This window comes from Somniosus microcephalus, chromosome 7 (genome assembly GCF_052327205.1).
Source record: "Somniosus microcephalus isolate GS21.2 chromosome 7, FLI_Smic_1.0, whole genome shotgun sequence".
Classification (NCBI taxonomy): domain Eukaryota; kingdom Metazoa; phylum Chordata; class Chondrichthyes; order Squaliformes; family Somniosidae; genus Somniosus; species Somniosus microcephalus.
Window position 1 is genome coordinate 277076367 of NC_140993.1, and position 12748 is coordinate 277089114.

Consider the following 12748-nt stretch of genomic DNA (forward strand, 5'->3'; position numbering starts at 1 on the left):
GAAGTCTAAGATGACAAGTGCCAACCTTAGCAAGGCAATGCTCTTTGCTACTAATCTCTCGGACCTCTTTACGGAGATTGACCCATTCTTGGAGCGTAGTTTAAAATTCCAGCGAGGTTTGGAGGATTTAATGAGACCATACAAGCAGGTCCAGAAAAATATTCAGAAAAAAATGAGTCAACTATCCATCACAGAATTCTTTAAGAAACCGCCCAGTTGATCTTTTTTATTGTGTTATTTGAACATTTATTGATTTTGTTACATTATTGTGTATTTTATTTGTGTTTAATAAAAGAACAAGCAACTTACACAGGCTCTGAAGAGTTTAAATGTGGCCGCGTTCCCCCAACCCCATTTTTCCCATAGGGTCTTGTATTTGCCAACCGCGGTTTTGCCAACCACGGGGGTTTTCAGGGACGTATCCCCCGCGGTTGGGGAGGGATTACTGTATTACATTTAAAAGAAACTTGTGTTGAATTTCCCATTCGAATTGCCAAATATTGAGGATGCACAAGTGGATCTCAAGTGTTGGCGCTGCTGTCTTTGTGCTCTGTAGTTCCCTGATGACTACACTGGATCCCTGTTTGCAACACTGGATTGTGTAGTAACTCATCTGTACAGACCAGGAAGGACCCAGGTTCAATTGTTAGCCAGTGTTGAATCAGGTCAACATTGGAGCCCAGTAATTAGTCTCCAAGTTCTCAGGCCAAGGAGAAATATTATCAGTTAGCATATCAAATCCTGATTGCTGTCTAATAGTTCAAAAAGAGTCCCTGGTGTACTACTTCCCGATTTTCCTTCTGTTCTTTTTAACCCACGTGGTGTCTGCATGTGGTACATCTTGGCCATTCATTTTGGTTTCTCAGTGATTTAAAAAAAAAAAAGCCACTTCTGGTTATAAACCGATGAAATCCACTTACTGTTCGATACTCCTCTGATGATGCACCTCTCACAAGTTGAAGAGTCAAGTCACTGAGAAACATAGAAGATAGGAGCAGGAGTAGGCCATTCGGCCCTTTGAGCCTGCTCCGCCATTCAACGAGATCATGGCTGATCATCCAAACCCTAGCACCCGGTCCCTACACCGACAGCCATCCCACCCAAGCCCTATCCCCGTAAGCCCGTAACCCCACGTATTTAATCCCCCCTAACACTAAGGGTCAATTTTTTTATCATAGCCAATCAACCTAACCCGCACATCTTTGGACTGTGGGAGGAAACCGGAACACCCGGAGGAAACCGGAGAGTTTTTCTTTCTTTCTCTCCCTCCCTCCCTCCCTCCCCAGAGATATTGTGAACTCTTGCAGCACATTCTTCTGCCGTAGTGAATCTTTTGTAGAGGAAGGCACATTCAACACTGAGAATAGGTTAGATTACAATCACGATTTCAGGTTTTCATTTCTACAACTGAGAGAATCTATTGACAATCGACAGATTTTTATTATGTATAGATATCAAGCCAGATGGATCAATGGCAGGTAAATGGATTTGAACGATGGATCAGCCATGATCTTGTTGAATGGCGAAACAGGCTCGAGGGGCTGAATGGCCTATTCCTGTTCTGTTGTTCAGAACTGAAAATGTTACGCTTGCGCTGTATATAACTACTATTCAACAAGATTTGTTTCTGCAAGGGTAAAGATATGAACAAGTGAAGGCAAATTCAAAACTGCCTGATGAGAACAGAGGTCTTATAATAAAAGTGGATAAAGCAGGAAGTGAAGAATTAATAGCCTGATAAATAAAATGCCAGGACATCCTGGTTTTGCTCTTATAACTACCTTTTGAGTTCCCCTTGATGGTTTCTAAATTCATCTTGATTATTAATAGCACAGTTATTCTTGATTTTAACTGTGTAAATTGTGGCATTATGTGCAAGAGAAAAGCAATGTCAACTGTTTTTATGTCTGTGAATTACAGGTGAAAGTTGCCATTTTGAAATACATTGAGACCTTGACTCTACAGATGGACCCTACAGATTTTGTAAATTCTAGTGAAACACGTCTGGCAGTATCGCGGATCATCACATGGACAACAGAGCCAAAAAGCTCCGATGTTAGAAAGGTACCTGTTTTACCTGATTTCTCATATTTCATTTTGGCTTTGTACTGTTTTCTTGGTCACAGTAGACTGAATAATTGAAAGAATCTGTACTCCATTATTATTTATTTTTAAGGTGTCCTACCATGATTGCCAAAGCAGATAAAAATAGTGCAGGACAAATCAGTTAGTTTATTCACTTAAAGGAGTATTCGGATGACAAAACAGTGATAGAATAATTTAAACTACAGTACTAACTTTTTAAAACACTTAGGAAATCAAACCAAGACAAAATAGCACTAACTTTTCACCTTGAATAACCCTCGTTAACTGTTAAGAATGTGGTACTATGGGTAATAGCAGATTAAGTGCTATAAGATGAAATCTGCTGAAGCTGCATTCATGCATATGTTTTAGTCTTGCCCTGTCCTTCTGATTGTTTCAGAGTTACTCATAGCCATGGTTCTGAATAGTATTTCTCTTGACAGGGGTATCATTGAAAGACAATTTATTTGTGTGGTTGACAACATGTGCTTATTGTTAATAATCCTATATTGCAGAATTCAAGTATCACCCCATTGCACTCTGTGTTTAGAGTTACTTTGGGGATAACTTAGCGAAAATTATTTGATCTTGAGGCATCAATTTACCCTTTATATGTTCCCATCTCCTTTGGCTTTTTGCTAGCTGTAGAGGGAGTTTCTGAGGTTGCAATTTATCCTTTATGGTCCGCTGTTAATTCAAGTTTGAGAAGCTGCTTTGTTGTCTTTTAAATTTCTAGTAATTTCAAATAATTATATGTTTTATGAGCCAGCATCATGATGGTTAAAATAACATCATTATTGCCTATATACTCTGGTGCAGTGGAGGACACACAGCTTTGCTTGTCTGTCATCAGTTGAAATAGCCAGCAGAAAATGGTAATTTGGATCATGTTATAAAAATCTCATCTAAGCCGGGGTTAAAAATAGCTTGACACAGACTAGGATTGGCAATAGAAAGATATTTTTGTATTTATTGGACATGGGCATCCAACCAAGAATTTACCATTTATCTTCCCAATGCTCATACAGTGTGTTTTCATCAAAAATAGGTGATGAATAGCAGTATGTTAAAGCAAATCTTGGGCTATCATACTGTCTTCTGACTTAACTGGTGAAAAACATTTGGACTTCTTTTGCATAATTTCCACCTGTTGCTGTATTAAACCCTTTCTTCAGATGACAAATCTGATGTAATCTTTAAAGGTCCAAGTTATTAAGAATATTAACTAATTTAAAAAATGTTATCTGGCTGCTGGCTAGGCAGCAATTCACATTCTAATATTATTAAATTGAGGCGTTGTAACACACTGCATTGCACCATCGAGGCAAGGGTACAGTTTAGTCTGGCAATTCCTTACAATCCAAATGCAAATCTCAACTAGATTGGTAGAAAAGCAGCAATGGAGATCAGGTGTTAATCCATGTAGGGAATCTAATACTGCAATCTAGGCAGTGTGTACCATCAACAGGATGCACAGCAGCAACTCGCCAAGGCTTCTTCAACAGCACCTCCAAAACCTGTGACCTCTACCACTTAGAAGGACAATGGCAGCAGTTGCTTGGGAACACCACCGCCTCCACTTTCCCCCTCCAAGTCACACACCATCCTGACTTGGAAAAATATCGCCGTTCCTTCATCATCGCTGAATCAAAATCCTGGAACTCCCTCCCTAACAGCACTGTGGGAGTGTGCAACGGTTCAGGAAGGCAGCTCACCACCACTCTCTCAGATGTTGCATCGATCAGTCCAGCAGATCCGACTTATTGGACGTGTTGTACTTCCTTGCAACTCAAGAAAATCCAGTAAATAAAGCACTTGTATTTGTGCACATCCAGCTATAGACAATTCAGAGCATAGGTTAGGTAGCAGTTGACCACTCCAGGGCCATCCAAGGATTGGGTCTTTACCAAATTGGTAAAATTCTGTATGGATATTACCATAGTGAAGCACATAAACTGGGGGGGCATCATCTCTGCATCCCAGCACCAAGCTGATATGGCACTGGTGTTAACTAAATCTTGTCCTCCTTTCTGATTAAACTCCTCACTATGTTGGTGGAATGTCAGAGTGGACATCGTGAACTAATTCAGGGTCCAGTGTGAGGAGGACACAGAGCCTGCAAAGAGATACAGACCGGTTCAGTGAGTGGGCAATAAGGTGGCAGATGGAGTATAATGTGGGGAAATGTGGGGCTGTTCACTTTGGTCGGAAGAATAGAAAAACAATATTTTTAAATGGTGAGAAATTATTAAATGTTGCTGTTCAGAGAGATATAGGTGTCCTCTTAAAGGAAACATAGGAAGTTAGCATGCAGGTACGGCAAGCAATTAGGAAGGCAAATGCCATGTTGGCCTTTATTGCAAGGGGGTTGGAGTATAAGAGTAAGGAAGTCTTGCTACAATTGTACAGGGCCTTGGAGAGACCACACCTGGAGTACTGTGCACAGTTTTAGTCTCCTTATCTGAGAAAGGACATACATGCCTTAGAGGCGGTGTAACAAAGGTCCCCTAGATTGATCCCTGGGTTGAGAGGATTGTCCTATGAGGAGAGATTGAGTAGATTAGGCCTCTCCTCTCTGGAGTTTAGAAGAATGAAAGGTGATCGCATTAAAACATATAAGATTCTGAGGGGGATTGACAGGGTAGATGCCGAGAGGTTGTTTCCCCTGGCTGGAGAGTCTCGAACCAGGGGGCATAGTCTCAGGATAAGGGGTCGGCCATTTAAGACTGAGATGAGAAGGAATTTCTTCACTCAGAAGGTTGGAGTTCTCTACATGAAAGGACTGTGAATGCTGAGTCTTTGAGTATATTCAAGGCTGAGACAGATAGATTTTTAGACTCATGGGGAATCGAGGGATATGGGGATTGGGCGAGAAAGTGGAGTTGAGCTCAAGGATCAGCCATGATCTTATTGAATGGCAGAGCAGGCTCGAAGGGCTGAATAACCTACTCCTGCTCTTAATTCTTATGTTCACTTACATAAATGAGCACTTCATCTAGGGACAAGACAACCTAGCCCATCTTTGACAAGTGCAGGTAATCCAGGAAGAGATATGAGAATTCTTCCTGACTGAAAGGCTGATGTGGTTATGTTGCAAGAGACCGATGTTAAATTTGAGTTTTTCTTCAATCTCTTGGGTGAGTACATTTTCAATGTGCAAACCCACTGTTTCTTCTCAAACCCAGGATCCACAAGTTAGGGATTTAGAAGGTGCCAATTTTGTTGACTCTACATTGGATGAACAAAGTTTAGCTCAGAGAACTGTTGAAATTGATCAAATTTTTGAGATCCTGCAGTGATGGGATCTCCTGTTCATATGGTGGGCTAGATAAAGCACGATACTCCCCACGCCTTCGATTTGATGGATGTGCTCTTGAGAGAACAAGCCAAATTTGCAGCATTTTCTCTCTTCAGTTCTTTATGCTGTATTAGCGCATTTACATTTTCCAGCATTAAAAAAAAATTATTTGTGCATTCGCACAAGAATAAGTACAACTCTTTGGTATCTGAAATCTCAGCTGTTTTCTCTTACCGACAGTATTTATTGAATAAAGCTCTCTCACCTAGTTTGTTTAAGGTTCATGTGGTAGCTGTTGGCTGCAAATCCCATCCTGCATATTAAATAAGGATTCCCCCTCCTCCCACCCCCAAGAAAATGCTGGCAGGATTACATGGACGGGCCAAAAATTTGTACGACTTTAACCAGATCTGAAGTGTGTGCAGAATCTATCTTAGGAAATTATTTTTTCAAAGCTTTATCCATCATTTGATAATTATTCACTTGATAGGAAGCTTTAATTTATTCATATTGCAACTTGGGTATTTCAGGCCAGGAACATCTGTTTTTATGGAACACCTCTGTTCAGTCCGCAAGCGTGACCCCGAGCTTCCGGTTGCCTGTAACTTTAATTTTTGCTCCACTCCCACTCTGACCACTCTGTCCTCGGCCTCTTGCACCGTTCCAATGACGCTCAACGTAAGCTTGAGGAACAGCATCTCATCTTTCAATTAGACACTTTACAGCCTTCTGGGCTCAACATTGAGTTCAGCAATTTCAGACCATAACCTCTACCCCCATCTTTTTGGATGGCAGCTGTTGATGATTCTGCTATTCCCATTTACACCTCTTTTAGACCCATCTTTTGTTTCTTTACTTGTCCCATTACTATCTCCTTTCGCCTTGCACCATCATCCCTTTTGTCATTTAATCTCTCCTGCCTTCCACCCTATCACAGACCTTCCCTTTTGTTCTTTCCTCCCCTTTCCCTGCCCCTACACTTGCTTAAAACCTGTTATATCTCTAACTTTTCCAGTTCTGACGAAAGGCCATCGACCTGAAATGTTAACTCTGTTTCTCCATAGATGCTGCCTGACTGCTGAGTATTTCCAGGTCTTTCTGTCAATCTTAGCAGTTCTTCGGCTTATTCAAAACATATTGGGGGGTCAATTTCCATGGAGGTTCTTCCAGTCTGCTACCATAACTTCAGCATAAGATTATGAAAACCCTGGAAAAATGGCATGAACAGTCCTTTTATTAGCAATATACACAACATTTCGCTGGGTGGTCCCAATTTTCTGCTGAAGTTACGGCAGTAGATCAAGAGAAATCTCTCAGAAATTTCAGGTGATTTGTCTAAATCCACGACAGAGCTGCATCAGGCTAAAATGTTTTTTAAACTGTTCATTGTTAAAAGAAAGACTTGCGTTTATATGGTATCTTTCACGACCTCAGGAGGTCCAAAAGCAATTTACAGCTAACATAGTGTAGTTGAAGTGCAGTCACAGCAGTCAATTTGCACACAGCAAGAAACAGCAGTGAAATAATTGGCAAGATAATCTGTTTTTTAGTGATGTTGTTTGAGGGATAAATGTTGGCCAGGACACTGGGAGAACTCCCCTGCTCTTCGCATAGCGCCGTGGGATCTTTTCCGTCCACCTGAGCAGGCAGACGGGACCTCGGTTTAATGTGTCATCCGAAAGATAGCACCTCCAACAGTGCAGTTCTCCACTAGTACTGCACTGAAGTGCCAGCCTAGATGATGTGCTCAAGTCTCTGGAGTGGGACACTTGAACCCATGACGTTCTGACTCATTGACAAGAGTGCTACTATTGAGCCAAGGCTGATCCTTAAACTCTGGCAAAGCACATGCAGTGGCCATGTCGTAAGGCAGTGTGAAATATGTATAGGGATATTTGCAAGAAGAGTATTGTACAGTGGGTTAAATACTGTCGTGGTTGTCGGCTAGCTGCTGGATCTCCTGCGCTTTCTCCACCCACCATCTGTTCTTTAGGTCGCGAGTTTTTTGTTGGACCTCGGCCTTCAGGCTTCTGTAGAGCTGCTTTCTTGCTCTCGAGATGTGTTGCTGTTTCCAGATCAGGAATGCCTTGCACTTGCGGCTTATCAGCTCCTGGTCGTTCTCGTCGAACCAGTCTTGGTGTTTCCTGGTCGAGTGACCGAACGTCACTTCACAGGTGCTGATTATGGAGGCCTTGAGTGCAGACCAGGCGCTGTGGCCACTCTGTGTCTCTGCAGGGAGTCGTCAGGTTGTTTGTGAGGCACAGGCTGAATAGGGCTTTCTTAGCAGGGTCTTTGAGTGCTCCAGCGTTAATTTTCCTGCAGCATTGTTTCTGTTGCCGCCGCTGTTTTGGGGCTACATTGATGGAGATGACAGAGCGGATTAGGCAGTGGTCTGTCCAGCAGTCATCAGCTCCTGTCATGGCGCGGGTGATGCGGACGTCCTTGCAGTCCCTCGCTCGGACGTGCGTGGATTCTTTAGCGCAGTCAAGACCATCTACGGCCCAAGCACCCAAGGCCCTACCCCACTGCGGGCCAAGAACGGAGAGGCACTCATCAAAGACAGAGAGGTAGTCAGTGCCCGCTGGAAGGAGCACTTCGAAGAGCTCCTTAACCGCAACTCTGTCTTCAACGCAAGTGTCCTCAATTCCATCCCACAGCATGATACCCGCCACCATCTCGGCACAACCCCAGCCCGGCATGAGGTTGAAAAGACCATCCGACAACTGAAGAACAACAAGGCCTTGGAAGCAGATGGAATCCCCGCCGAGGCACGAAAGCATGGTGGAGAAGCATTACTGGCGCGAATTCATGAACTAATTTCTCTTATCTGGAAGGAGGAGAGCATGCCAGGGGATCTTAGAGATGCCGTATTTGTGACCATCTTCAAGAAAGGTGACAAGTCCGATTGCGGTAATTACAGAGACGTTTCCCTGCTGTCTGCCACAGGGAAAGTCATCGCAAGAATCCTCCTCAATCGCCTTCTCCCAGTAGCCAAAGAGCTCCTCCCAGAGTCGCAATGCGGATTCCGCCCACTAAGGGGCACAATGGACGTGATCTTCGCCACACGTCAATTACAAAAGAAATGCAGGGAACAGCACCGACCGCTGTACATGGCCTCCTTTGATCTCTCAAAGGCCTTCGACACTGTCAACCGTGAGGGATTATGGAGTGTCCTCCTCAAATTCGGCTGCCCTCAAAAGTTTGTCACCATCCTCCGCCTGCTTCACGACGACATGCAAGCCGTGATCCCGACCAACGGTTCCACCACAGACCCAATTCACGTACGAACCGGGGTCAAGCAAGGCTGTGTCATCGCACCAACGCTTTTCTCAATCTTCCTTGCTGCAATGCTCCATCTCACCCTCAGTAAGCTCCCCACTGGGGTGGAGCTCATTTACAGAACAAACGGGAAACTGTTCAACCTCTGTCGCCTCCAGTCCAGATCCAAGGTCGTCCCATCCTCTGTCATCGAATTACAGTATGCAGACGACGCTTGCGCCTGCGCTTACTCGTAGGTCAAACTCCAAACCATCGTCAACACCTTCACCGAAGCGTACGAGAGCATGGGCCTTACATTAAACATCCGTAAGACAAAGGCCCTCTACCAACCTGCCCCCGCCACACAGTACTGCCCCCCGATTATCAAAATCCATGACGAAGGCCTTGGACAACGTGGGCCACTTTCCATACCTCGGGAGCCTACTGTCAACAAGGGCAGACGTCGACGACAAAGTCCAACACCGCCTTCAGTGTGCCAGTGCAGCCTTCGGTCGCCTGAGGAAGAGAGTATTTGAAGACCAGGATCTCAAACCCGGCACTAAGCTCATGGTCGACAGAGCAACAGTGATACCCGCCCTGCTGTATGCCTCAGAGACATGGACCATGTACAGCAGGCACCTCAAAGCACTGGAGAGGTACCACCAATGCTGCCTCCGCAAGATCCTGCAAATCCATTGGCAGGATAGTCGCACCAACGTCAGCGTTCTTGCTCAGGCCAACATCCCCAGCATCAAAGCTTTGACCACGCTCAATCAGCTCCGATGGACAGGTCACATTGTCCGCATGCCCGATACGAGACTCCCAAAACAAGCGCTCTATTTTGAGTTCTGGCACGGCAAGAGAGCCCCCAGGTGGGCAGAGGAAACGCTTCAAGGACACCCTCAAAGCCTCCTTGAAAAAGTGTAACATCCCCATCGACACCTGGGAATCCCTGGCCCAAGACCGCACAAAGTGGAGGAGAAGCATCCGGGAAGGCGCCGAACACCTCGAGTCTCTTTCGCCGGGAGCAAGCGGAAGCCAAGCGCAAGGAGCGCATGTCAACCCAAGCACCCCACCCACCCGCCCCTTCAACCACCGTCTGCCCCACCTGTGACAGAGACTGTAGATCCGCATTGGACTCATCAGTCACCTGAGAACTCATTTTTAATGTGGAAGCAAATCATCCTCGGTTCAGAGGGACTGCCTAAGAAGAAATACTGTCATTTTACCTCTGGGAGCTGCTTTAAATCAAGCCCAGACTGATGATAAATCTTGTCTACCTGCTGATTGTAAAGGTAACTATGTGAAATGAGTTTGGGTACTCTCAATCCAGTTCCTACTAAACAAGGGCCAGTGCACAAAACTGCCCCTAATTTGGCACCAATTGACAATGTCATTCAGACAAGTCTAAGGACAGTTGGTGCAAGAAATGGAAAACATGTTGCATTGGTGTAGTTGTGAGTGCTGAGGCACGTTGTTGGATATAGAAGAGGGAGCTTTACTCTGCATCTAGCTAAGTTATATCTGTCAGCTTGATGTTCACATTTATGCCTAAAATGGAAACTGTCTGCAAAGCAACTAAACAGAGCAGTGGGAACAAAGAAAGATCTTGTATTTGTATAGTGCTTTACGTATCCTCAGGACATCCCACAGTGCTCTATTGCCAGGGAACTGTTTTTAAAGTGTAGTCACTGTTTTGATTGCAAATGCAGCAATCAATTTGTACACAGCAAGGTCTCCTAAACACGAAGTGAGATAAATCACCAGGTAGTTTGTTTTGGTGTTGTTTGAGCAATGAAGGTTGTGCAGGGCACTCTAAGAACTTCCTGCTGTACTTGATATAGTGGCGTGAAACAGACAGATAGGGCTTCGGTTCACTGTCTTACCCAAAAGACGGCATCTGCGACTGTTCAGTACAGGAAACTTTGTGATATCCGGCACCGACAGGACCGAGCTGTTGCCGATCTATCAAAACTGCCGGACATACAAAGTTAATGTTGAAGCATTCGGAGGTTTTCACCTCCGTATCTGACAACAAACACTGTTGCTTAGCAACAGCTTCTAAACAGTCGGCTGCAGCTGCAAGCGTCTCTAGCTGAAGCTGTTGCTATAGCTACAGACCTTGCAGTGCCTGACTGGGGGAAAAAAAAGCAACAAGAACTAAAAAAACATATAGAAAACGGCTCCTGATTTTTGCCGTTAGATCGAGTATTCCGGACACATAACCTCCGGATAAACCAGTTTCCTGTAGTGCCTTAACATTGCACTGAAATGTCAGCCACCAGTGAGAAACAAATGTTTAGGAAATATTGAGGACCTAGGAAATTTTAAAAACATCTTTAGCCCATCTGATGTCTTCATTCGGGTGAGCTTTTAACATCTCCAACTTAGTGGACAATAATTTGCATTTGTAGTTTATGGAGACTCTTCTGTAAATGGCAAATTGGCAGTGTTGTTCTGCTAGAAATCGGTTAAAATGAGTTTAATGTGAAAATTGTTGATGGCCATAGTACCAAAATTTTGACTTCTAGTGTCAGTTAAGGATTACTGCTTTTCAAACAAAAAGATATTTAAATGAGTGATAGTGAGAGACATATGTGAAACTGGAGAAACACTGCACCATTTATTTTTTTGACATTGTAGGTATGATAATTGGTGGAATAATGTTTTCCTCTTGACATCACTTTATGCACTTTTTTTTCTTTTAGGCAGCTCAAGCAGTTTTGATATGCCTGTTTCAACTCAACACTCCAGAGTTCAGCATGCTACTTGGAGCTCTACCCAAAACGTTTCAGGATGGAGCCACCAAACTTCTTCAAACCCATCTTCGTAGTTTAGGCAGCACTACCCAGGTATTTTAAATGCCATTTACAATAATAGATAACTCTGTGAGTTACTGGGCAGTTGAACACTGGAGCATCAGGATAATCATGAACTGCAAGAACAAAACTTGAACAAGCCTAGCTCATATGATCATCTAAACTGCAAATTTAGCACACTTGTTTCCAGCTGCCTGTTTTATACAGATCATTTGTTTAACTTTAATTTAATTAAAGCAGGTAGTTAATGTAGTTCAACCATCTCATTTGAGATAGACTTGCCATGTGATTTATTTTTGACCTCAGCACATGACAGGTATTTATGATCAGGTTTATAGGATGTTACAACATAGCTGTTGCAGGAAACATTCTATCTTTAACCTGCAGTAACCAAAGATGGCTTATGGATCTGGTTATATCTTGAGATATTCCAGCAGCCAGACAAAACAGCTTTCCTGCAGCATCTTTGCTTTATTGAATTGGTTTTCATTTTTCTTCCTATAAACTGTTGAGCTCAACATAAACATCTTGCAAAATTAAGATAAACACTCCTCATGGCCAAATTCCTGCAGTGTATAGATTTGAGCATCTTTCCGATTATGCGATCATGGGAAGACCAGTGGATGCACAAAACAAACATTATGGGCTGGATTTTACTTACCAACACGAGTTGGGGGCGGGACTGCTGCCTTCCAGGTTCTAGTCCCGCCCCCACCGACATCTGACGAACTGACGCTATTTTGCTCTGATTGGCCTTGTTAAGCCCGCCCTGCGGGCTTGCCGGCCAATTAAGGGAAAGCCGGTGTCAAATGACATCAGTTGATGACGCTTCATCTTCCGGTTTTCTTAAAGGCATATGCATCACACTTGTTTGACAGATGACAGTGTTCAGCATTGAGGTGCTGTCAAACACTGATAATCACTGTCCAAAGGTGAGCCCTTGCACCCAGGCTCTCCAATTACTCTCTCCCTAGGATAAAACAGATTGCAGCTGAGATTGCAGAAGCGATCTGTCACTTCTCCCGATGAGATGAGGCTACACAAACACTTGACAGCTTGTCGCCTGCAGAAACATCTAAACACATTAAAAATTACTTTCACAACTTGTCCTGACCTCTGATACTAACCTGTGTCCGATTGCGTCCCTCACACCGCTTCTGCAGCTGTCATCCAAACACCAACATAACAACAGACCACGCCTCACTTACCCTGGGCGGGGTTCCCAGATGTCGGGAAGCCCACAGCAGCAGTTGAAAAACTGGGAAAAGCCTCTTAACTGCCTTTTAAC

The 12748-nt window shown here is 44.0% G+C and overlaps 1 protein-coding gene across 35 annotated transcripts in view; it reads left to right on the top strand.

The window, feature by feature from the left end:
• clasp2 (cytoplasmic linker associated protein 2) overlaps positions 1-12748 on the top strand; it is a 453349-nt gene that overhangs the window by 371181 nt on the left and 69420 nt on the right. For all 35 annotated transcript variants that reach the window (XM_085993872.1, XM_085993847.1, XM_085993851.1 and 32 more), the window contains 2 exons: positions 1921-2064; positions 11350-11493. In XM_085993872.1, the coding sequence (XP_085849998.1) occupies positions 1921-2064; positions 11350-11493 (288 nt within the window). The remainder of the gene's footprint in view (positions 1-1920; positions 2065-11349; positions 11494-12748) is intronic.